Raw genomic sequence first — 24,927 nt, 5'->3', positions numbered from 1 at the left:
AAATGTTTGTTATGGCTTTATTCAGAGATGACGGGACATTTACAGAATATAGTGAGGAAATGCATTTGACTGGTTGAAGGTGTGTGTATTAGGTCTGTTTTTTAAGGCTGATATTTTCAGACCAAGGTCACTGGTAGCCGATATTATGTCTTATCTTATTTTTTGACCTTTTGCATGTTGAAAAATAACAAATCTTCAGTATTTCCAAATAATATCAGTCCTCGTCTCTGTAAAATCAGATGGACAAATCCATTTTGCTTCTCATTATGTCGCTGCAGTCCGGGAGGGAAATCCAACATGCTTCTCTCTCAACAGCTGGGAGTGGGTGTTGGTTGGATTATACATCTTCTGTGTGCATAATTGGGATTAGCATTAGTGTGCATAATTCTGCACACTAATCTGGAGACAAAACCATCATTCAGTAAGAAAAAAAAACTGCTGCGGCGCCGTCGGACCGCGAAGCTTACATAGCAAATACGTGAAGGGGACTGGTGAGAAAAAGTGCACGGAGAGATTTAACTTAATCTGACTTTGTGAATGAATGAGCGGATGAATGGATGAGGAAGGGGGGATGGTCAGGAGGAGCCAGCAGGTTTATTCTCTCTGGGTGTCATTATAATGATATCCAATGTTCCTGGCAGGTACAGGAAAATGGAAAATAGTTTATTAGGTTAGCAACTTCTCCCGCACGCTTTGAATGACAGGAACCATTATTCAGTAAACTAAGGGGCATACATACAAATACAACTATTATTCTCTCTCACAGCAGAGAATGACCTCCAGGCTTATTTATGCAACACTTTTGCCGGAGTTGTACTGAAAATCTGTTGTGTACAAGGTGAACAGGCGGGGAGACAGTTCTGTCAGGTAGTCTGTAATCCAGGAGATGGTGGACGTGTCTACTCTCATCGCTTGCAGCTTCTCCCTCAGTAGCAGCGGCTGCATGGTGTTAATATAAAGAACTATTAGGAAGCATGTGCATATCAGTAGTACAGACTTCTGCGAAGTGAATATCATTCCTCATTTCAGATATGTAACAACAAAGACAAACAATACGATGAACTAAACAAGACAAAGAAGGAGACAAGCAAACACACAAAAACAAATCATAAACAAATAAAAATGAACCCACATGCAACGCCCTATAAGGCGACACAAATCAGTGCATCACCTTCTTTAAAAAGACAACAGGGACACACTTACTCCCACACGTTAGGCTCGTTCCAGATGAATGAAAGTAGACGAGATCAGGCGGCAGCAGCAGCAGCGGGTCGGAGACAGAAAGCTGCGGTCAAGTCGGACAGTTTCCGGCCGTTTCCAGCCGCCTTCAAAGAATTTACCGCCTTTTAAAGCACTTTGTAATGAGCATTTGTTTACTAATAATCTTCCTTATTATTAATATTATTATCAACCACACAAGATGTGTTAACAGATGAAACCTTCATTGTACAACATGAGACTAATACTGTAGCTGCAATCTAACGTTAAATATCACAGAAAGTTCGGACTTTCTACAACACGGGGTGTTTGATGTCAAAACTAACAGCCAATCAGCTCTTTGATCAGGCGACAGCCAGGCGTTTCCCATAATGCCCTGGGTCTTGCAGTTGGTGGAGAGCAACTGCGGCGCCTGGCTCTAAAAACTGCGGCCGCCTCGATCTCGTGAGGTTATCATTGCCCACGTCGGGATCAAGTCGGAAACAAATCTAACCGGCATGCATTGCGCAGCGATTGTCGGCTTTCAAATCTGCAAAGGGGGTTCTTAATCTCCAACAAGCCTAACGACACCAGCTTGTCTCTACGGACGACTGAGTGAACTCTGCACCATCACCAGACCTCAACGACAGCTGGAGGAGCGGAGACACAAACAAGCTGAAATCGGGGAAAATAAAACCCAGACATATCAAACTTTAAGAGATTAAAATGCTGATTTGTACTAAATGTACTGAGGGAACATGACGCAGAATTTAAGCTCTTTGCAGCACAGAAAGGCTTAATGCAGGAAATAGAAAGAGAAACCCTCTAGGTTGTGTTTTAAAATGATGCTGTTTTAGGGTTAGAGACTTCGGGGCCTGGGTGTGTTTTTAACAACGGGTGACGGCCCCTCGGGGGCTAGCGAGTACTTTTATGTCACGAGTGTTTCCGGCAGAGACTTCAGAAGTGAGCCGAGTGGTTCCCAGCAGCACCGTGGAGGATTTGGACTTCGCCTCCTGCAGATATGCTCTTTCCTTGGCTCTGACTCAAGTGTGTCTGGCTAATAATAGCAGCTCGCCGCCCCGGACGGCTCCAGACATCTGGTGTTATGTGCATTTGTTACTCCACCGTTTCTGACGGGATTCGCTGTTTTTTGTAATGTGGTGTGACAAAAGGTCACGCAGCCTACTCTCACTTTATTGCTGTGAGATGGAAAACATCTCTAAGTCGTCAACATTTGTAGGACTCTTTTGTGTTTTAGTGCTGAAATAGTCAATTTTTTCATTAGTAGTGTTGGTTGAAGAAGGGGGATACAGTTCAGGTCGCACTAGCAGAAGGATCCTGTTGGATTTGGGTAACAGATAATCGACTTAAAGACAGATCCCTGCAGCCCTGCCCCTCTTTTCTCAATGAGAGCTGTAATCACTGAGCCCGCTGATGTGGAAACCTACCAGAAGATCGCCGTCTGTGAGCGTCTCATTGATTGACTGCTGTCAGCTGATTAGTCCGTGGTGGAAAATTCCACCCGAGTCTCTGCAGAGCAGTTTGAAATATAACCTGAACAGTCAGTGGCATGGGGTCAAATACTCAACATCACATGATAACAATAAGGCCACAAAATGTTAGCTCCTGACAACACGTTACTATGGTCTCGCGCTGTTCAGCTGGCCTTGGTCTCACACTGCTTTTGCCCTTTCAGTTAGAAGTCAAGAATAGGCCTAACTGAAGATAAGAGAGGGAGGAGGGCGAGTTCACAGCCAGTCAGAGGTGTTTGATTTTACAAGAGACTCGGAAAAAACGTATTTAACCAGAAATCAATTCTTCTTCTTCGCCGCTCCAAAACAGCAGCCTTCACTGTGCCGTCGCCCTGGATGTATCGTGGCTGCCACTGGCAACTACTGTTTTTTAGAGCAGCGAAGAAGACGTGATTGCAGGTAGTTTGTCACGTGATGATAGCAAACAACAACAGTGCGGTGCTAGAGGAGAGTGTAGTCAGAGCGAGGAAAATGTCAGCCATCTGACCAGGCAACATTTCATAGTAGAAAACCTGTTCATGTTTTAGAAAGGGTTTAACCTGAAACAGGCCATACAACAAAGATAATAATCATAACACATCCATACATCGTCAGTAGTAAACAGCTGTTAAACAATAATAATAACAACTATATATATTTTTTTATCACGCTGGTATCGGATCTGTACTCGGTATTTGCCGATACCGCAAATGCAGGTATTTTATTTGTATAACCCCAAATCACAAATTTGCCTCGGGGGGCTTTACAATCTGAACAGGACACGACACCCTCTGACCTTTACAGTGCGACCCTTTCATCGGATAAGGAAAAACTTAACTAAAAAAAAAAATGGAAGAAACCTCCGGAAGAGCAACAGAGCAGGGATCCCCCTTCCAGGACGGACAGACGTGCAATAGATGTCGTGTGTACAGAGTAACAACATAATGAAAATACAACATAGACAATCCATATAACAAAAATAATACGTATAATGTGAAAAAATATGTGAGAAGGTGGATCCAGGAGGATGTCAAGCAGCTTCCCGGCATCGCCAAACAAATAGAGCCTGAGCAACACGACCTCCTCTTCACGCTAAACAGATAGAGCCAGAGCAACACGACCTCCTCTTCACGCTAAACAGATAGAGCCAGAGCAACACGACCTCCTAAGTTAAAATGTGGGCGAATACACAACTAGATTTTAGCTCCCGACCACAGAGAAAATGATCTTCTCTCATTAAAATGTCATAATGCTCAGTTCAAACTAAATGAAAGCAGTGCTTTTACAGAGAGTTCGACTCTCTGACCGTCTGACAGTTGAGGATCCTGATAAGTCTACCGCAAATTCAGGTATCGGAATCTGTATCGCGAAGGGAAAAAATGGATTGGGAACATCTCTACTATTTCCGAAGGACATGCAAAGTATTTTTGCCATGCCACTTTTTGATGTGACCAGGCGCTTCCAGTTGGTATTTCTTGCCATGCAAAGCCAGCAGTATCTTCAGCAGCTCATTTACAGTAAGAAGTACTCAGGACATATTTTTTTGTCAGAGAGGGAGAATCTAGGTAAGATAATCTGATAAAGTCACTGATGCATTCAGACATGTGGAGTACCGTGGAGAGCTGGTGAAAACATCCAGCCTCCCTCCCTCCTCCCCACAACGGTCCCTAAAAACGTGTAAAGGGATTAAATCCATCAAAGGAAAAACATCTCTGTTGCCATTAGCCTCATTTAATTGATTTTCCCGAGCAGAGCCCCCGTGTAGATCAGAAAAGTGTTCCTGCACAGTTCACCATTAATAGCTTGACTCCCGGCAGGAGACGCAGTGACACTGTGGCTTCGGTTTGAACACCACCACCCACAGGTAGAGGCCGGGAAACAAACCACCAATTATGAGCGGCAGATCAGCATGTTCTGTCCCGGACCTCCTCCCTCTAACCTGGCCTGTTGTCAAGCTGCTCGTGCTCAGCCCCCCGCCTCCGTCTGCCTCCTCACATCTACCTCACAATTACTGCCTGTCTGATGGAGTACAAATCACTGCAGCAATCATATCAGGCTTCAGATCCGCTCCTGTGTTTCTGCTACAGTATCTGCTGCTGCTGCTGCTCTGATGAGGTGATCAGAGCCTCATCTATCTCTTCCTCCCTCTGCTGCACCGTCACCCAGGATACAGCAGATAAACACCACTGGAAAGGTTCAAGGCCTCTCCATGCTACCATGCAAACAACTGCATGGAGGCAGACCTTTGCGTGTCTGTTTCCAGTGGTGGAAGTAAAAGTAGTGATATCACACTACAGAAATATTCACAAGTGAAAGTCTTGCATTCAAAACAGCAGTCCAAATTCAAAACATCGGAGCTGTGGCCCGTCCGCTCCTCCGATGTGACTGATAGCAGTTAGAGCAAATTTTCGCAATTTGAGGGTTACCTTCTAGACACAACCGCGTTACCCTCTGGCTAGAAGCAGTAAAACAAAACTACAACTACTTTAAGTTTAGGCAAACAAACTACAACTTCTTTAGGTCTAGGCAACAAAACTTAAACTTTTTTCCGACATTTTTTTAAAAACTTTTTTTTAGACAATTTAAAAAAAAAAAAATCTTCAGACATTTTTTTTGGACTTGTAAAACTTTTTTTTCCGACATTTAAAAGAATTTTTTTTTTTTTAAATTTTAAATTCTGCCATTTTTTTTTAAACTTTTTTTTTAGACAATTTAAAAAAATTCTTCAGACTTTTTTTCTGGACTTTTTTTTTAATTCCGACATTTTTTCGAAAAAAATTTTAAAGACTTTTTTTAAACAATTAAAAAAACTTTTAAAATTTTTTTTACGACATTTAACCTTTTAACTTTTTTTCTGACATCTTTTTTGACTTTTTTTCTGACATTTAAAAAAAGAACTAGTTTCTGACTATTTTTTTGAAAATATTTTTTTTCAAACAATTTAGAAAAAATAAATTCTTCAGACATTTTTTTTTGGACTTTTAAAACTTTTCTTTCAGACATTTAAAAAAAAAAAAAAAAAGAATTTCAGACAATTTTCTGGACATTTCTTCTTACTTTTTTCAGACAATTTTTAAAATATATATATATATATATATATTTTTTTTTTTAATTCCGACATTTAAAAAAAACAAACATTTTAGACATTTAAAAAAAAAAAAAAAAATCTTCAAACATTTTTTTTGGGACTTTTTTTTAAAATTCTGACATTTTTTCGGGCATGTTTTTAAAAAAAAAATTTCCGGACATTTGTTGTTTTTTTTTAAAAAAAAGGTTTTTTTCAGACAATTTTTTTAAAAACTTTTTTTCAGACATTTTTCAGGCATTTTTTTTTTTGGACTTTTTTTCTGACATCGTTTTTGACTTTTTTTTCAGACATTTTTTCCGATATTTTTTGGACTTTTTTCTTCATGTGTAATGTTACAATAGAGTGGAGTACCCCTTTAACCTTTCACAGATCAGGTTCATTCATATGAAGTTGGAGTAGCAGCAGCAGGTAAAGCAGTAATAAGTATCAATAACATTATGATAGATAGATAGATAGATAGATAGTAACTTTATTAATCCAGAGGGAAATTCAAGTTTCCAGCATCACAGTTCCATAGTGCAAAACATGTTGATAAAAAGGCAGTAAAAAAGTTAGTAGTGCAACGTACAAAAAACAAATATACCAGATATAAAAAATACAAGGAGATGAAGAAAACTGTTAAAACTGAATATAGTGCAGAGTAAGAGTTGTGTATCGGTATATTATATTTTCCATCAACAGAAATGACACCATATTTTGATATTTCCAAATGCTCAGACGTATCAGTCAGTATCATCATGTGAAAGAACAAATATCCATAAAATGGTGTTCGTCACAGACAAATGGAAAAAAACAAACGTGATCCCTGGTATTTTTATGGGCTTGAACTTCACGGGGTAAACCGGGATCGCAATAAAAATGTCACAACAAGACAATCATCACCTCCCATTTAGAGGGGAAGGAATCCGTTGAGCCGCTGCCAAACATGTTTGAGTAGGCTACAATATAACTTCTGTTGCTGATCGTAAAAATGCTCTTATCGCTAATGCTTTACCGTGTGAAATACCTTGTGTGTGTGTGCAATGTGTTTATTGCTTTGTTAGCTCAAGAACAAAACATTTTGATCCACTTGTACTGTAAACACTCATTAGTAACACTTTTCCCAGCACTGTAGGTTGTGAAATCCAAACACAGCGTGAGTCGTTCCTGTTGAGTAATGCTGCTCAGGACACTCTGAGATAAGAGTTTTTTTTTATTTATCCTGACTCCTAAAAAAAGAACACTGGCTGCAAGTTATTATCGATCGTGATGTGGATTTCCCAGAGCGAACGCACAGACATGACACTGAGATGTGAGCGCTTGAGTGAGATTATTTGCAGAGTCATGAAGCCGGGACACTGTGTCATGTGATAAGGCTATTAGAGAAGGATCTGGCCTCCCTAAATAATCTGGATTTAATCTGACGCCATGGAGTGTAAAAGAGACGTGAAAGCGTATGGGGTGATTTGGTGGCACATGCGAGGAGGAGGAGGAGGAGGAGGAGGAGGGGGAGGTGGGAGACAGAAACAAAGAAAGCTGAGTCAGAGTCACAGAGAGAACATCCTGCCTGCGTCGAGTGCTGTTCGGCGTTAAGAGGCTGACTAAGTCTGCACGGTGGGAGATTCATGTACTGGAAAACTTCTTAGTGTATCATCCATCTCCTGAAGTACAACTGATGTTCACACAATGAACTCTCTGCACTCTGTTCAAGTGTCAACGTATCCTCAAACAAACGGTTCATACGATATCATACGGAAAGTTATTCCCCAACTCAAGTTCCGCTCGTTACATGCATAAAGTCTTTTCAAAATAAACTTCCGTCTTCACAGGAAACAACTTGGTTAGGTTTAGGAAAAGATCGCGGTTTGGGTTAAAATAACTACACTTGAAATACATCTACAACATCTTTAGGTTTAGGCAATAAAACTATAACTTCTTTAGGTTTAGGCAACAAAAGTACAATTTCTTTAGGTTAAGGCAATAAAACTACAACTTCTTTAGGTTTAGGCAACAAAACTACAACTTATTTAGGTTTAGGCAGTACGGAAAGTTATTCCTCATTTTCCGTGCGTCCTACGAATGTCCAGCAACAATTCAAGCTCCGCTCGTTACATGCATACAGTCTTTTCAAAATACCCAACATCTTGTTTTCCCGAATACCTCTGATATATGAAGAAATGTAAAGATGACATTTAAGTGGTTAAACTGACAAGCTATTTATTAATGCATCAACATTTAAAGATATAACTAAAACTCTGACTGATACTGCATTTACTACAGTGGTGGAAGAAGAACTCATGTTAAAGTACAAGTACGTCAACATTGCATTTAAATACAGTACTTGAGTTACATTCCACCACTGATAAAACAGTAAATAATGAAAAGAGAAGGGAGGCCTTTTCTGCCTTTTCCTCGACCACGTGAATGAAGTGTTTCACCTCATTTCGTCGAACAGGGATCAGGTGAAAAGGATTATGTGCTCATTAAACCTCTAAAGTCTGAATCAAACCTCAATTATCCTCAAACTGCAAACCTTCCAAAGCTTCTCGGGTCGCTGCGTGGTTTCATAAGAGAGGCCGGGAGCTCCTGAAACCAGCTGGAGCCTCAGCTGCACCTCGGCTCTCCTTGTGTTTCTGTCATTGCTGCTGCATCCAGATCCGACTGAACTGTGGGTCCACGTCAGATCAGCCCCGGCACACGGACTCAAACAGAAGGGGCCCTGCCAGTTAACATTAAAGTCAAGATGGAGACGGAGTTTGCACGTTATTAGATTAGTAGACACGTCATCCGTTTGTTTTGTTTTTATTGTTTAAGAGAACTTTTCTTACCCGACTCTGAAACAAATCTGCCTCCAGGCAAATACATATTTTAATGAAATATAAACACATATTTTATGATTGTTTAATTGTATGAGTCATTTATCAAGCGAAAATAGTTCCAACCTCTGAAATGTGAGAATTTCTTGCTGTTTTCTTGATTGCAAATTCAATATTTTTCTGTTTTGGACTTTGAATTGGACAAAAAAACCTACTTGAAGACTTCTTTGTGGGCTCTGGGGACTTGTGTTTGGCACTTTTCACTGTTTTCTGACATTTTATAGATTGAATGGTTAATTGATCATGAAAAAAAAGTGTCACTGTAGCCTTATTAACTCTTAAAGGTGCTAAATACGGGATTGAGAGCATTTCAATGGCTTCTCAACGACTCGCAGCTAACAGTGCAAACAGCGGCCAAAGTTTTGACGGCTAACAGTGTGTAAACATAGGGGCTGTTTTATTTCTGGCAGCTATTTTACATTTAGGCTTAGTCTTAAAACGTTGATGCTCATTAGTTTTAGTCACATATTAGTCATTTTTATCCTTCATAGTTTTAGTCTAGTTTTAGTCGACGACAACTTAAAACGTTTTAGTCACCAAAAAGTAATTTGATTTTAGTCAAAATGTTTTCTCTCTTAATTTTGTCAGCTATTTTTTTTGTATTTAATCTTAGTCCTGTTAAATCATCAGGTTATATTGAACATTTCTGTCATCTTAGTCAAACATATTTCACATAAAATGTTTATCTTATCATTATCTGATGAAAAATACAGGTTGAATGATTAAGAATGCAGCTTTGCAGTTAGTTTGAGTCATCCTGACTGAGCTCATTAACGATACGCCGCGGTTCAGTCGCACCCACGGTTCCGTTATGAGAGCAAATCCGCCCCCCAACATGTAAAAATATGTGTTACTCAACCACCCCAACCCGACCTGCGAACTGCCAACTTTATGCATTAAAGCAGCACAACTGTCAGGAGTGAGGTGTGAGACAAGAAGGACAGAGACGGACTGAGCGCCCCCGCCCGTTAGTGTTTAATGACGTCGCTGCCGTCTCATCAATGTCTCGTCATCGTCAAGTCTTAGTCATGGAAAAAAAAGGTTGTTGACCAACATATTTCGTCATAGTTTTTCTTTAACGAAATGAACCCTGCCTGGGGGTGGAACCTGGGGGTGGAACCGGAGTTTGGGCGCTACGCTTCCATGACGACGCCGTCTGTCGGGACGGCGTTATCAGCAGTAACCGCCGTATGAGAGCAGTGCAGAGCGTCGGCTGTGAGCTAGCCAGTGGGGCACACTTACATGCACTAAAATCTCATGCGAACGGCCCGGCAATGTCAGCAAAACACGGAGAAGCTCTGATTACAACACACACAGATGGAGAGAGACTTCATTCTCTGCTCAGGTAGACTTTACTCCTCTATATCGTTACATAGCAAATAGATGTTTGCTGCTATATTAATGCTCTTAGCACCCTTAACTACAGCAGTCTTTCAGACAAGGTGGCATCTCGTGGAGCTCGACGATTAGTCAGCTCCTACAACACACTCACACATTCACACAAAGGCATTATTCACATGCTGACTAAAATCTAATGCCGCTTACATAACTCTCACTTACAGTTTTAAAACAAGCCGTGCAACCCTCTCGTTCCACACTACATGTATACTGCGCAGCAGGTAAACAAATGGAAGATATAAACACAGCTGGAAAGAAGGTGTATTACATGACCTCAAGGTGATTCAGAGAAAAGGCTCTTATAAGGGTGTGACTCAATCAGCTGGTGGTGATCCTCAGAGCGTCACCTGGATACAAATCAGAGAGCAGTGACGACATTTGGAGCAGCGTTCACTGAGCTGGCCAAAATGCCTTCAGGTAGATTACAGATCTGGTGTGGAGTGTTGTCTGCGACCCCGCCAACCCTCTGACGTCTGACACAAGTTTGATTCAGCAGTGCATCCTCTGTGCCGCCCTTCAGCCGGGCCTCTAGTCAGACCAGGCCCTGACCAATTTGGTGCCTTACGCAAGATTTTAGCTGGTGCTCTCCTCTTTTTTATTTTTTTTGTGCACATGCAAAACACACCGTGCCAGGAGGTTCTTAAACAGGGTTATTTTTGTGCATACAGGATTGATATAACTTGCTTATAATATAACTACCATATTGACCTTGATTATGAGACGAAAAAAGAATTAAATCTGACCAGAATGCACCAGTCACAGTGACATTTGAAAAAAAAAATATGGTAAGCTTATATATCTTTTAAATTCAATCGTCTTGTTTGAATAATCCAAAAATTAAACTGTAGCCTACTGGTAGGTCTATTAAAAACATAATTTAACCATCTAAAAGTGAAAAATAGAACCATGGTTTATATTTGAATTAGGGCTGTCAAAGTTAACGTGATAATAAAGCGTTAGCACAAATTTGTTTTTAAGGCTCTAAATTCTTTAATGCATTAACGCAAATTGCAATTTTTTGGTTGCAGCGGGTTGAGAGTGAAGATACTGGCATCATATGAAACTAGAGAAACCTAAAGAATCCATAAGTACCAACCATGTCATACTAGCTTTTCGCGAAGAAGGTTAAATAACGCTCCAAATTTACGCTAAAGTTTGGCGAGGAAAAACTGGCATGGCCATTTTCAAAGGGGTCCCTTGACCTCTGACCTGAAGATATGTCAATGAAAATGGGTCCTATGGGTACCCACGAGTCATTGAGCTGTTTTAAGATTCTGCCCAGAGGCTGAAATGGGATTGATCTGATTGTTCAGGTCTGTTGGTGTAGTACAGGATTAATCCGGGGACATATAGGATTATTCATAGAGATCATATTATGATGGGTTGTTACAGTAAGTGGAGACTTTGGAGACGGTGCCTCAAAGATAATCCTGCCTTTTCTGTTTTTATAGCTTCAACAGAACTGTGATGCTGAAATCTTTGATGGCACCACTTTTGTTTTCATAAAGTACACAAACTTTCTTTAAAGAGTTACTGAGTCTCTCTCAGTCATGCAGAGACTAAAGGGGAGGAGCGGCTAAAACAGCTCATGTTTGTGTCCAAACACAGATTCAGATTGTACGTTTTTCTTCATCATTATGCAAAACTGTGTCAGCTGGCCGAGTGGTCATCATCACTGCGGGCTAAACAAAGCTGAAATTCATGCCGGACGTCTGCTGATGGTGCTGCAAGTCTGCTCCTCTATGGATCGTATTGTTGTACGGCGATGCAGTCTGAGTCATCGACCACCAGTCCTCGTCCTCCTCGTGGACGCTCCCGAGCTGCCAACACCCACCAGCAGCGGCTGTCCAATGGGTTATAAAAGACCTCCTACATAGAGATGGGCTGTTTACAAATCACTTTATCTACACTATGTAAATGATTTCATACTAAAATCATGAATAACAAATTCAGAAAATAAATAAAACCTTACCAAAATATAAAAAAACACAATAAATGTGTCCAAAAGAAATCTACACTGTCTTATAAATTAGCCATTATGTGCCAATCTCTCATGGCATCAGTCCACATGGGGACATGGGAAGTCATTTCTTAACCATGTGATCATAATAAAAGGAATTTCCATTTCCTCTTTCTTATTTTGGACGACATGTAAGGTGAAGATTTGTTTTTCCATTTGCTATCATTGTGAAATTTCTAGTATAAGGAAGTGAGTCAGACTGTTTTGGGAATTATTTACATTTTTAATTATTTTTTTAGTACATCGTGGTTTGTTTTGGATGCGTTTACTGCACATACTTTTTAAGAACTTTTTAATTAAATAATTGATCTATTTATCGTCATGTATTCTCGTAGGCTGCGTAATCACCACCGCTTAGTTTCTCTTTTCTTCTCTCGCATCGATGATTAACTATAATCAAAGTTTAACTTCTGTTTTGAAAAGTGCTATCCGCTTTATACCATGTTTGTTAACCTTTTATTATTGTAATTTAATTTTCAATTTCAGTTATACTGTAGATGGATTTCCCCTAAAATCACATTTATTTAAAGTGAAGATGTTAAATTCATTTCAAACAACCTACCACCATCTTTGGTATTTTACTGCCCCCTGTTTGTAGGATCTGATTTATTTAATTTTTTTGTGCAACATTGGATGCCAACTATGTGCCCCAATGTTCTAGATATGATGGATATCTGGTTCAAATGCAATAAATTATCCTTTGATGTTAAAAAAAAGTGCTTATATGATCTTCAAACCTAAAAATACAACCCTATCAGATCATCTTCCCTTCATTCCTACAGTTTATAATGTGCTTGAATGTGCTTCCCATGATGTTACAGTTTTTCTCAATCGCTTTGGCTAATTTTTCTCATTTGCTCACTTAACGGCAACAGGAATAATGGAGAGAATTTAATTATTAGTAGTATCATTATTGTTTATTTTAGTTAGTTAGTTATTATTATGATTATTATTATGATTATTATTATTAATAATCATAATAATAATGATTTATTTTATTTTATTTATTTATGTAAATATATATATTAAGGGCAACAGAAATAATGGAGATAATTTGATTATTAGTAGTATCATTATTATTTTATTCTAGTTAGTTGTTATTATTATTATTATTATTATTATTATTATTATTAATAATTATTATTTATTTTATTTTATTTTATTTATGTAAATATATTTTAAGGGCAACAGGAATAATGGAGATAATTTAATTATTAATAGTATCATTATTTTATTTTAATTAGTTATTATTATTATTATTATTATTATTATTAATAATAATAATAATAATAATAATATTTTGTATTTATTTTTATTTCTTATTTCTTATTTTATTTATTTATGTATTTATTTTTTCCTGCTAATCTTCTGCTCCACACTTCAGTCCAGAAGGTGGCGTGTTTGCCAACCGGCAATAAACACCAAAGAAGAAGAAGAAACTACGTCACATCCGGGGAGACGTTCCATTCGAACCTCAGCGGCTGAGCAGCAGAGAGGTGAGTTAATGTTAACCAATCTAATCCGCTTCCATCCGACTCAAATTATAACAAGTTTAAAGTTTTTAACCACGTGAAACGTTACTAGAAGCGAAAAGCTTGTGATTAAATGTCGTATTTGTTGAGGAAATGTTGTTTTTAAACGTTTAAAAACGGTGAAATGTAGGCATGTGAACTTCTGCTACTAACAGCAGTTATTTACTTTCTGTGTTGTTGTTGTTTACAGACTGAAGACTTCAGTGTAACATCCAGCATCAACATGCCAAGGTAAAACTGTTGTTTATTTAGTTTAATTGATGACTTTGTAGCAGTAAAGTGTCTCCCAGCTCATGTTGTGGAAGCATTGGGTTGGGTTGTGTAAAGCTCTGCATGTTGTCCACACATGAGACACTTCAGTTATAAACTCCAGAGAGACTTCTCTGTATGATGTTAGTTTGTGCAGACCTTATCCAGCGAGGCTCAGCCTGCTGTGGCTCTGATCTTTCCTTTAGTGTCTGCTAGAGAGACGTGAGGCTTGTTTGAGGCCCTGCTGTGACTCTTCACGGCGGGGTTATAGGTAAACCTCCGACAAACCTGCAAAGCATCCATTCATTTATAGTTTAAAGTGAATTATTATACTATTATAGTTTGAGTCTGCCCTAAATCTGTGTAGTGTTTTCTAAATAAAGTACACCTTGAAGGGAGATTCCTTGAACCAATGAGGAGACCATGTGCCATGAAGGGATGCATATGCCTAAAATTGGCACTGCACTAGTATTTTATAACTTGTGAAATGCACAATTTTAACAGTAGCAAGATATTCCCAATGTTTGTAATTTGATAGTTGTTTTTTTCCTACAGTTTAACACAAATCTCTCTGGGTGAAAACCAACACTACTTCAGACTGTTATCTTTTTCCTGCTCCAAATAACCTTACATAAGTTGTTAAATTGTCATCCCTTCATGGCACATAATGTATGTTGTGACCTTTTGGTAAATTTTGTAAAAAATGTCCAATTGAATTGGAGTAAAATATTCTTCTTTTTTTGTAACAGGACTGCAGAGATGAAGCCCGGCCTGGCCCTGCTTGGACCTCCAGACTGACATCTGGTGCTCAAGTATGACTATGAGCTGAAAATGAAGGTTAGTTTTTGTAATGTGAAGACAACACGTGGCCTGAAAATAGCTGTTTTGTCGTGTTTGCGTACTTGTAATACCGCCACATTGCCTCAGAACGATCCCCTCCATCTTTAAACCTTGCTCGTGAAGCCGTGTGCAGACCTTATCCAGCGAGGCTCAGCCTGCTGTGGCTCTGATCTTTCCTTTAGTGTCTGCTAGAGAGACGTGAGGCTTGTTTGAGGCCCTGCTGTGACTCTTCACGGCGGGGTTATAGGTAAACCTCCGACAAAACCAGCAAAGCATCCATTAATTTATCATTTAAAGTGAATTATTATTACTAAAAGTTTGAGTCTGCCCTAAATATGTGTAGTGTTTTCTACATTAAGTACATTTTGAAGGGAGATTCCTTGAACCAATGAGGAGACCATGTGCCATGAAGGGATGAGTCTGCAGATTTCAACAATTTTACACAAATTTCTCTGGGAGAAACCCAACACGCTACTTCATACTGTCAACACAAACTACACATTCAGTTCCACTCAAAATAACCTTACATAAGCCGTTGAAAAGTATCCCGTCATGGCACATAATGTACGATGTGATCTTTTGGTAAATAATTTTTTTTTTAAAAATGCCCAGTACTTGGAGTAACATATTCTTCTTTTTTTTGTAACAGGACTGCAGAGATGAAGCCCGGCCCTGCCCTGCTTAGACCTCCAGACTGATATCTGGTGCTCAAGAATGACTTGTGAGCTGAAAATGAAGGTTAGTTTTTGTAATGTGAAGACAACACGTGGCCTGAAAATAGCTGTTTTGTCGTGTTTGCGTACTTGCAATACCGCTACACTGCTCGGACCGATCCTCCTATCTTTAAACCTTGCTCGTGAAGCCGTGTGCAGACCTTATCCAGCGAGGCTCAGCCTGTTGTGGCTCTGATCTTTCCTGTAGTGTCTGCTAGAGAGACGTGAGGCTTGTTTGAGGCCCTGCTGTGACTCTTCACGGCGGGGTTATAGGTAAACCTCCGACAAACCGCACAATGCATCCATTAATTTATAGTTTAAAGTGAATTATTATTACTAATAGTTCAGAGAGTCTGCCCTAAATATGTGTAGTGTTTTCTAAATGATGTACACCTTGAAGGTAAATTCCTTGAACCAATAAGGAGACCATGTGCCATGAAGGGATGAGTGCAGATTTCAAGATTTAACACAAATTTCTCTGGGAGAAACCCAACACGCTACTTCATACTGTCAACACAAACTACAAATTCAGTTCCACTCAAAATAACCTTACATAAGCCGTTGAAGTATCATCCCTTCATGGCACATAATGTACGATGTGACCTTTTGGTAAATCTTTCTAAAAAATGCCCAATTGAGTTGGAGTAACATATTATTCTTCTTTTTTAACAGGACTGCAGAGATGAAGCCCGGCCCTGCCCTGCTTGGACCTCCAGACTGATATCTGGTGCTCAAGTACGACTATGAGCTGAAAATGAAGGTTCGTTTTTGTAATGTGAAGACAACACGTGGCCTGAAAATAGCTGTTTTGTCGTGTTTGCGTACTTGTAATACCACTACACTGCTCGGACCGATCCCCTCTATCTTTAAACCTTGCTTGTGAAGCCGTGTGCAGACCTTATCCAGCGAGGCTCAGCCTGCTGTGGCTCTGATCTTTCCTTTAGTGTCTGCTAGAGAGACGTGAGGCTTGTTTGAGGCCCTGCTGTGACTCTTCGCGGCGGGGTTATAGGAAAACCTCCGACAAACCTGCAAAGCATCCATTAATTTATAGTTTAAAGTTAATTATTATTACTAATAGTTCAGAGAGTCTGCCCTAAATCTGTGTAGTGTTTTCTAAATGATGTACACTTTGAAGGGAAATTCCTTGAACCAATAAGGAGACCATGTGCCATGAAGGGATGAGTCTGTAGATTTCAACAATTTTACACAAAACTCTCTGAGAGAAACCCAACACGCTACTTCATACTGTCACAAACTACAAATTCAGTTCAAAATAACCTTACATAAGCCGTTGAAGTCTCAACCCATTCATCGCACATAATGTATGATGTAACCTTTTGGTAAATATTGTAAAAATGCCCAGAACTTGGAGTAAAATATTCTTCTTTTTCAACAGGACTGCAGAGATGAAGTCAGGCCCTGCACTGCTTAGACCTCCAGACTGACATCTGGTGCTCAAGTACGACTATGAGCTGAAAATGAAGGTTAGTTTTTGTAATGTGAAGACAACACGTGGCCTGAAAATAGCTGTTTTGTCATGATAAACTTCAGAGAGACTTTTCTGTATGATGTTAGTTAGTTTGTGCAGACCTTATCCAGCGAGGCTCAGCCTGCTGTGGCTCTGATCTTTCCTGTAGTGTCTGCTAGAGAGACGTGAGGCTTGTTTGAGGCCCTGCTGTGACTCTTCACGGCGGGGTTATAGGTAAACCTCCGACATTGTCATTAGTAAGGTTTAAAGCCATGCAACATATTATGCAAAGTGGAAGCACCTTAGTTCAGACAAAGAATCGGCTGAATAAACATACAAAGTGTTTGAGAAATAAATATTTTCTTCTTTCCTTCACAGCCTCACCAGTAACCATGTGGATGGATGTTGTGACTCCTCATTGAGACTGCGAACTTCAGATTTCACCAGCATGACACAAGATGTTGATGCAGGAGAAGATTGTTCCTCCGAATCAGTCTGATGGCTCTTCATGTTTTTTACAAGAAAACAATGAATTAAATCTTTATCTGAAGATTTCATCTGAGTGTTGGAGAACCAGTTCATCTGCTGAGGAGAAATAAAGTTCATATTTGGATGTTTAATCTTCAGATAATTCCCAGTTTTACCTAATTTGTGCAAACATCTTCAGTAAAATCCAGTCGAGGAAGAATAATTGTCCAGAGTTTTAATAATCGCAGTAAGATTTATATTGATTGTAAAGTCATTTTAAATTGTACGCTTTCGATTGTAATTGTGTTTTTGTGGAACAGGATTTGCCTGGTCTGTGGCCAACTGGTGAAGGGCAGATTGAGCTACAGTCCTGAGAGTGGAAAAAAAGTTTGTAAATCAAAACATGATGCATTTAATTTATTATTCTGAAAAAAATGACTAATGCAGTTTTTCTGTAAAACTTGTAATGAGGTTCCTGATGACTCACAAGTAAACAGACTTCTCATACGAGCATTGGCATTCATATTTAACTGAGGAAACTCAAACGTAATCAGATAAAATCTGATAATGAATTTCCGCCTGCAGTTACAGATCCTGTAAGAACATTACCTAAAACAAGAAATATTTGAGGACATACTGTTTGAAATAGTTTCTAGTTTATCCTGAAACACGATCTGTAATACTGCTCAACGTCCATGTGAGGGCGATATAGCACCATGTGTAAACTGTAAACCAGGACCTCTTGGTTTAAACTGAGAATTTTTTTACTTTTTTTTTATTTTATTTTTCATTGTTTAATTCCAGTTAAGATATGATTTCATGATTTCTTGGGGGTGTTTTTACTCTGATCCAACAACAAATATCTCTGTTGATTAAAGGGGAAAATGTTTGCAGTTAATCCAAAAATCAACCAAGCGATCCATCAACAAACCTTTAATTGAGTCAGATTTACTTCTTTCCTTTTATTGTTTGCTGCCTTAGAGGTTTGGACTTATTGATAGTTACTGATACTGATGGATCATGAGAGATTTCCATTTCCAACAGGTATAATACTGAATGAAAGGTGTTTCTAATGTTTTGTCCACCCAACTAACAAACATGAGGGAAAAAATATTAAATATAACTACAACCTCAATAATGAGCAAATTTAAATTATTGCCTCTCTGACTGTCAATCAAATTCATTATCAGATTTTATATGAAACACTGGCTGAAACTAAACCAGACCTGTGATCACTGATTATTGATTGGGAATATACAGTACATATGTAAATCGATTGTAATGTACGATGTTGTTTTATGTGATTTTATGTATGATATGCTGTTGTTCTGTATTTTTTTAATTTATTTTCTTTTTCTTAAAAGCCTAACCAGGGACAAGGTCTGCAAATTAGCTATGGCTAGAAGTCCTATATACATTGCATTGGTTGCACTTTAATTAAGTGCAACAATGCCAATGTATTGTCCCTGTCAAATAAACTAATAAAAAAAATAAAAGTAGAATTTACGGCTGAACTGTTGCATTGATTTTTACAGGTGCACACAGTGTAAATCAAGGGTGCTTTCATGCATTAATTATGAATATATTAGCAATATAAAAGCATTTTATATTTAAAAAAAACTTTATTTTCCTCGTACTGTCTGCCTAAGTATACCTGTATTTACCCTCTGTCTGAAACGCTCCGTTTTACCTAATTGCAAAGGAATTGCGTTGCTAAGCAACAGCTTGGGTCCATGTTTACTTCCTGTCAGCTGATGTTATATAGGTAGGTAGGTACTTTATTAATCTCTGAGGTGAAATTTCTGAGTTACAGCAGCAAACGATAGATCAAGCACACAACAAGATTAAAAATAGAATAGGAATAAATAAGATAAAATAAGATAAACCAGAAATAAACTGGGACACATTTAGAATGTTTACGTTTAAAACCGTGTAATGGTCTAAATATTGTATATTTGTGACATCACAAATGGACAGAAATCCGAAACAGCTTGTATCAAACGCACTATTTCTGAACACGGTCTGCGTGTATTTCTCTGTATATTGGGCATTTTAATAGTTTAACAGTATTTATAAAGCACTTAAACCTGCTTTATAATATAAAAGACACAGAAATTTCACTTTTTACAATATGGGACCTTTAACTATGAATATATTGGAAATATAAAAGCACTTTGTATTAACTTATTTCATTTTACCCCTAGTGTTTTATTTTATAATATTTGTATGAAATGTTTAAGGGGGTTCTATGAATACAGTCAAAAGTTTATTTCCCAGTTATTCTTTAAAAAAAAAAAAAAACACACACAGATCCACAAAGTTATGTTCTTTTTCTTTCTGAAAAAAAAAAAAAGTCAAGAAGGAATTTTATTTTATTTTGAAATGCGTCACATGTGGAGCGGAAATGACGACTTTACTTTCGGTTTCCTCCGCACCTGAACGACCTGACCTCTCTCTCTGTTCGCACTGATCAAAACAAAGTAAAGTAAAGTCATGAAGTCAACAGGAGTGAACTGTAAGGTAAGTTCTTCGTAATGTTTGAGACATTTAGTACTCTTTGCAGGATGTTCTGTCCTGTAAAGGAAGTGAAGTTGACTCTGTAGTATCGCTAAATAGTTTGCAAAGAGTGTGTTTCTTATCTCTTCTACTTAACATCTGCGCAGTCACTGTTTTCACCCGCAGTAATCTTAATATACAGATGTTTAATAGAAGCTACAATTTACCAGGAATGTAATAACTTTCACTTTCGATGAAACGACTTTAAGTTTCATATTCTCGTGTAGCTTTTAGCTGACACACACAAACAGGACAATATGAAAGTATAAACAACAGCATATATATACATATATACTGTTGTTTGTCTTTGCTGGGATATGAATGATCATACAAACAAGTGGACAGCCAGAAAGAAGTAGTATTTACATACTTAAAGGAGTGAGAAGAAGTACAAATTGATTTAATCCCACCCTTTCTCCATAAATCATTCATTAATAATTAACCAGCTTCCTTATTGAGCCATACATATACTCTAATTAAATTTTCTAAACTTGTCTAACTATAATTATTACCTTCTATCTATCTATCTATCTACATATATATGTATACAATACACAGCATCCGACCATGCATATAAATACATATAAAATATGAAGATTATACATTGTTCTTATACCCAAAAACCATATAACTAGAAATGTACATTATTCCTTACAGAAAAAATCGGAAGATAGACTAAGAGAGAATAAATATGAAGTAACCAAATAAATAAATAAATAAACAGTAACTCCTGTAAACATCTTGTGATTGTCAAACCTCCACTTCATCCCTGTATCTTGAGAACATCATGTCTTTATACCATATTTTAAACTGGTTTAAGTTTGGACTTTGCTCTAGCTCCACATTAAAACTCTTCCATAGTTTCACTCCACAGATTGAGATACAAAAAACTTTTCATGGTCGTACGAATACTATGAATCTTGAAATACAATTTTGAAATAAAATTATAACCCCTCTCTCGATCACTGAACCATTTTTTAATATTTCCTGGTAGCAGGTTATTTTTAGCCTTAAACATTATTTGTGATCTCTGAAATTCCACTAGATCTGTAAATAAAGGTTTTCTTGAAAGTTTCAATCTAATACTTTTAATGGTTACTAGCTAATGTGTGGGCTTTATCGCCCTCCACTGACCATCAGTAGGAGTTGCATTAATGTTATTAGTGGTACATCACATACAGTATGTTCAAGGTTCTTTATTTGTCAGTTCCAGCAAAGCAGTCATCAGCAATGAAAATCTTTGGTCTCAGGTTCCTTCAACAATGCTCATAAAATATGTATATAAAAGGGGAAATCACACAGTAAAAGAAAAAACTAAATGATAATCGAAGGCATAAAATAGTGCAGTTAAAATAAGTAAATATAAAAAAGTAATGTAAATGTAAGTTTGTTGAAGACTATTTCAGATGGGAAAACTGAATGTAGTATGTATATGCATGATGAGAAGTAATATACGTACACAGATCACAGAGGTATAAACAGGAATGTACTATGTAATAATGAGAAGTACTAGAAATTACGGCTGTCAATTCATTAAAATATTTAATTGCGACTAATTGCATGATTGTCCATGATTAATCGCAACTTAATCGCACATTTTGTATCCGTTCAAAATGTCCCTTAAAGGAAGATTTGTCAAGTATTTAATCCTCTTATCAACATGAGAGTGGACAAATATGCTGCTTTATGCAAATATATGTATATATTTATTATTGGAAATCAATTAACAACACAAAACAATGACAGATATTGTCCAGAAACCCTCACAGGTACTGCATTTAGCATAAACATATGCTCAAATCATAACATGTCAAACTGCAGCCCAACAGGCAACAACAGCTGTCAGTGTGTCAGTGTGCTGACTTGACTATGACTTGCCCCCAAACTGCATGTGATTATCATAAAGAGGGCATGTCTGTAAAGGGGAGACTCGTGGGTACCCATAGAACCCATTTACATTCACATATCTGGAGGTCAGAGGTCAAGGGACCCCTTTGAAAATGGCCATGACAGTTTTTCCTCAACAAACTTTAGCGTAACTTTGGAGCATTATTTAGCCTCCTTCCCAACGAGGTAGTATGACATAGTTGGTACTTATGGATTCCTTAGGTTTTTTTGACAGCCCAACTAAAAATATATATATACAGAGGTGTAAACAGGAATGTAGTATATATGTATAGAGAAGTAGTAAATATGTATATATATACACAGAGGTGTAAGAGTTTGTAAAACAGCATGTAAAGTATATAAAGGTAAAGTGACAAAAGTATGTGTACTAATGTGTAGCCTATGTGGGTCTAAGTTTATTTCCGGCGGCTCATTTCACTTTCACCACACTGATCTATAATTATAAACTATCTTACTTGAGTCTCTGTTATAAGTAAGTAAGTCCAATCCTGGTTTTCTTTCCACAGTTGCCGTTTGAGTCTTGTGTCAGAGCCCCCATGTGCTGAAGGTGAACCACTAACAGTATCATTTAACAGTGAAGGCAGCCGAGCATATCGAGGTAACACGTTATGTTCGGTCAGATTAATCCTTTACTTATTCAGAATCTGCAAACTCTTTATGTGCTGTCCTGTTGCTGTACTTATTCTCAGATGGATTTGCTGGTGGAGGCGACAGTACAGTTGGATATTTTCCACGATGAGGCAGCAGTGCGAGAGATCCTCAGGTCACATGGCTTTACGGTGACAGATCTGAGCAGCAATCGGGTGCGTGTGAAGGGGTCTTTTTTGGAACTCAAGGCTGTAAAGGCCTCTCTGGAGCAGCTTCTTAACTCACAGACCAAGACGGACATCACGGCAGTTCCAAAGGTTTCTTACTCTGGAGCCGTTTCCAAATACTACACCAGCAACAGCTCGGTGTCACATGGTAACAGAGGCGGCCGAGATGAGCCTCCGCATGCTTCCCCATCTCCACCCACCACCTCCTCATCTTCCAACAGACTTCCAACCTCAGACCAGCGTGGCTCATCCAGGCCTGGAAGAGAGTCCTTCGTCGTTGATGCAGATGTGTTTAGGTACGCAGAGCGGCTCAGGAAAAAAGACATTGAAGGCATCCTGGACAGCCATAATGTTAAAATGGAAACGCATGAAGTTGGCGACAGCTTCAACATCAATTTACAGGGTAAAAGCGCGAGAACAGCTGCCTTTAAACTACAGAGCCTCATGAACGATCTCAACAAATCACTGCGCACACAGGAAGTTCCTCTGAAGGACATGGATCGCGAAGGCCAGGCTCTTTTACAGAGGATTCGGAAAGACAAAAACATTTGCAATTCAGTGCTCGTATGTCCGATGAATGACAAACTCCACCTGATAGGACCGTCCAGCGAGAGCTACGAGTTGAAGCAGAGGCTGCTGGGGAGGCCGGCTGGACGCACAGGGAGGACGTCGGACAGAAACCCCAACAGGAGGAGCAACTCTCTGCCGCCAATCGGTCGCAAGAACACAGGAAGAGATAGCGGTGCCGCCGCCGCTAAGCCGCCTCCTAACGGAGCTGCAGGTTACTCTCCATCAAAGTACCAGGATGATGAACAGAAGGCTGCCGAGCCCAAGCGGGGATTCGCTGCTCGTTTAGGTCTAGGTGGATCTTTGAGGGGAAGAAGCCGGTCTGAGACTCGCACAAAAACACAGGCAGAAAGGGTTAATGTGCAAGAGGTGGAAAACAAACATCCGCCTCCTAATTCACCCATGAAAGGCATGAAGCAATTACTAAGTGTGAAAACAAAAGATATCGGGAAAAAGTTTAAATTTTTGAGAAAGCGGTGAAGTTCTGTCTGAAACTCCTTTCTTTTTTTTTTTTTTACATGTTTTTTACTATTTTTTTGACCAGGTTATGTGTCTAAATACCTGTTATTTGTCTTATTGAGTAACATGTTTGAGTATGCAGTCACATGGTGTTGTATAGTAGCCAATAGAGAATGGGAATCGCGGAACATTCTGGGGCGCACCGAAATTTTTAGAGGGTAGCGCACGGAGCTGCGGTACATTATCATTATCTGTCAGCGGTATATTCATCTGTCATCTGTCAATCGTTCATCATCAGAATGTATAAAGTACAAGTGAAAGACAAATGCCCACATAAAGAGAAGCTGACAGAGGCAAAGGGGAAATATATTACAAAATTGAAGTTAGTTAATGATATCAATCCTTACTATTTAGAAGGATCTTGACAGTTCGCCACCCATTACGGTCACTGATGTGTTTTGGCGTTAGTGAACACATCAGCAGTTCAAAATATGTCAATCTTTGGAGGCTGATGTCCAGTTTACAAACGTGTAGGTGTATGACATTAAGATCTACAAGCTAAATACCAACTACACAATCATCTGGACAAATCAGAATCAGAATCAGAATCAGAATCAGAATGGTGTTTATTGCCAGGTGTAAGAGGTATACACTAGGAATTTGCTTTGGTTTTGTTGGTGCAAGTTAAACAGTATAATAACAGAAGAATAGATAAAAACGTTAAAAATAAAATAAGAATACAAAATTTGAATTTCTACTAATATACAATATACAAAATAAGCTATAAACAAAAATAAACATGATATAAACAGATAGTGCAAATATTGCCGGAGTGCAAACAATCAAGTATCAGAGGGAGAGAGAGAGAGAGATACAGTACAAAGATAAAGATTATACAAAGATAAGCTAGGTAATGTTATGCTAACGGAATACTAAGAAAACGTAGGCTAATACTGCATATTTAATCTACCGCTATCTTGCAAGATGAAACCCATAACGTTAGCCTACATGAGTGTCTGACTCTATACTATTTATACTACAATTCAGCTTTTGAATCTTATTCACTGTGCAGTGTTTTGTGTCGTCTTTTGACACTTGCCGACGTGCTGTCGGTGACGTCACATTCCCATTCCCCATAGCAACACCTATATTTGAGCATTAACGGAAAAGTTTGACATCACAGTTTATTGCTTTCTTGCCGAGAGTCAGAAGAGAGGATTGATACCACTCATACTTCTGTACAGTAAATATGTAGCTGTCGTCAGCAGCTACTTATCTTAGCT

The 24,927-nt window shown here is 38.6% G+C and overlaps 1 protein-coding gene, 1 long non-coding RNA gene and 5 other non-coding genes across 10 annotated transcripts in view; all 7 read left to right on the top strand.

Annotated features, from left to right (window-relative positions):
- The window catches only part of LOC141753785 (uncharacterized), a 62,750-nt gene extending 45,227 nt beyond the window's left edge, over nucleotides 1–17,523 (top strand). Inside the window, exons 3-9 of one of the 4 annotated variants that reach the window (XR_012590503.1) lie at nucleotides 13,497–13,565; nucleotides 13,792–13,832; nucleotides 14,600–14,687; nucleotides 15,340–15,428; nucleotides 16,076–16,163; nucleotides 16,800–16,887; nucleotides 17,250–17,523. This is a non-coding gene — a long non-coding RNA (uncharacterized LOC141753785). Of the gene's footprint in view, nucleotides 1–13,496; nucleotides 13,566–13,599; nucleotides 13,646–13,791; nucleotides 13,833–14,599; nucleotides 14,688–15,339; nucleotides 15,429–16,075; nucleotides 16,164–16,799; nucleotides 16,888–17,249 lie in introns of those variants that run through there. The other 3 variants (XR_012590505.1, XR_012590502.1, XR_012590504.1) reach the window with 3 other exon arrangements.
- On the top strand, nucleotides 14,002–14,138 carry LOC141755089 (small nucleolar RNA SNORA9). Its single transcript, XR_012590797.1, has one exon. It is a non-coding gene; the product is annotated as a small nucleolar RNA SNORA9 (small nucleolar RNA).
- On the top strand, nucleotides 14,818–14,954 carry LOC141755092 (small nucleolar RNA SNORA9). The gene has a single exon (XR_012590800.1). It is a non-coding gene; the product is annotated as a small nucleolar RNA SNORA9 (small nucleolar RNA).
- LOC141755091 (small nucleolar RNA SNORA9) lies at nucleotides 15,557–15,693 on the top strand. Its single transcript, XR_012590799.1, has one exon. It is a non-coding gene; the product is annotated as a small nucleolar RNA SNORA9 (small nucleolar RNA).
- On the top strand, nucleotides 16,293–16,429 carry LOC141755093 (small nucleolar RNA SNORA9). The gene has a single exon (XR_012590801.1). It is a non-coding gene; the product is annotated as a small nucleolar RNA SNORA9 (small nucleolar RNA).
- On the top strand, nucleotides 16,986–17,122 carry LOC141755090 (small nucleolar RNA SNORA9). The gene has a single exon (XR_012590798.1). It is a non-coding gene; the product is annotated as a small nucleolar RNA SNORA9 (small nucleolar RNA).
- Nucleotides 17,524–19,019: 1,496 nt separating the features above from the next.
- rbm43 (RNA binding motif protein 43) lies at nucleotides 19,020–24,740 on the top strand. Its single transcript, XM_074613528.1, has 3 exons — nucleotides 19,020–19,859; nucleotides 22,310–22,401; nucleotides 22,493–24,740. The coding sequence occupies exon 3, from the start codon at nucleotides 22,493–22,495 to the stop codon at nucleotides 23,663–23,665; it is 1,173 nt and encodes a 390-aa protein (XP_074469629.1). The 5' UTR covers nucleotides 19,020–19,859; nucleotides 22,310–22,401; the 3' UTR covers nucleotides 23,666–24,740.
- Nucleotides 24,741–24,927: the final 187 nt, after the last annotated feature.

The sequence above is a fragment of the Sebastes fasciatus genome, chromosome 17, assembly GCF_043250625.1.
Source record: "Sebastes fasciatus isolate fSebFas1 chromosome 17, fSebFas1.pri, whole genome shotgun sequence".
Taxonomy (NCBI): Eukaryota; Metazoa; Chordata; class Actinopteri; order Perciformes; family Sebastidae; genus Sebastes; species Sebastes fasciatus.
Note: the sequence above shows the minus strand (reverse complement) of the source record. Positions and strands in the feature narration are given on the sequence as shown.

What these genes read in the sequence shown, in the direction of transcription:
- rbm43 (XM_074613528.1), top strand. Translation starts at nt 22,493, where the DNA reads ATGGATTTGCTGGTGGAGGCGACAGTACAGTTGGATATTTTCCACGAT.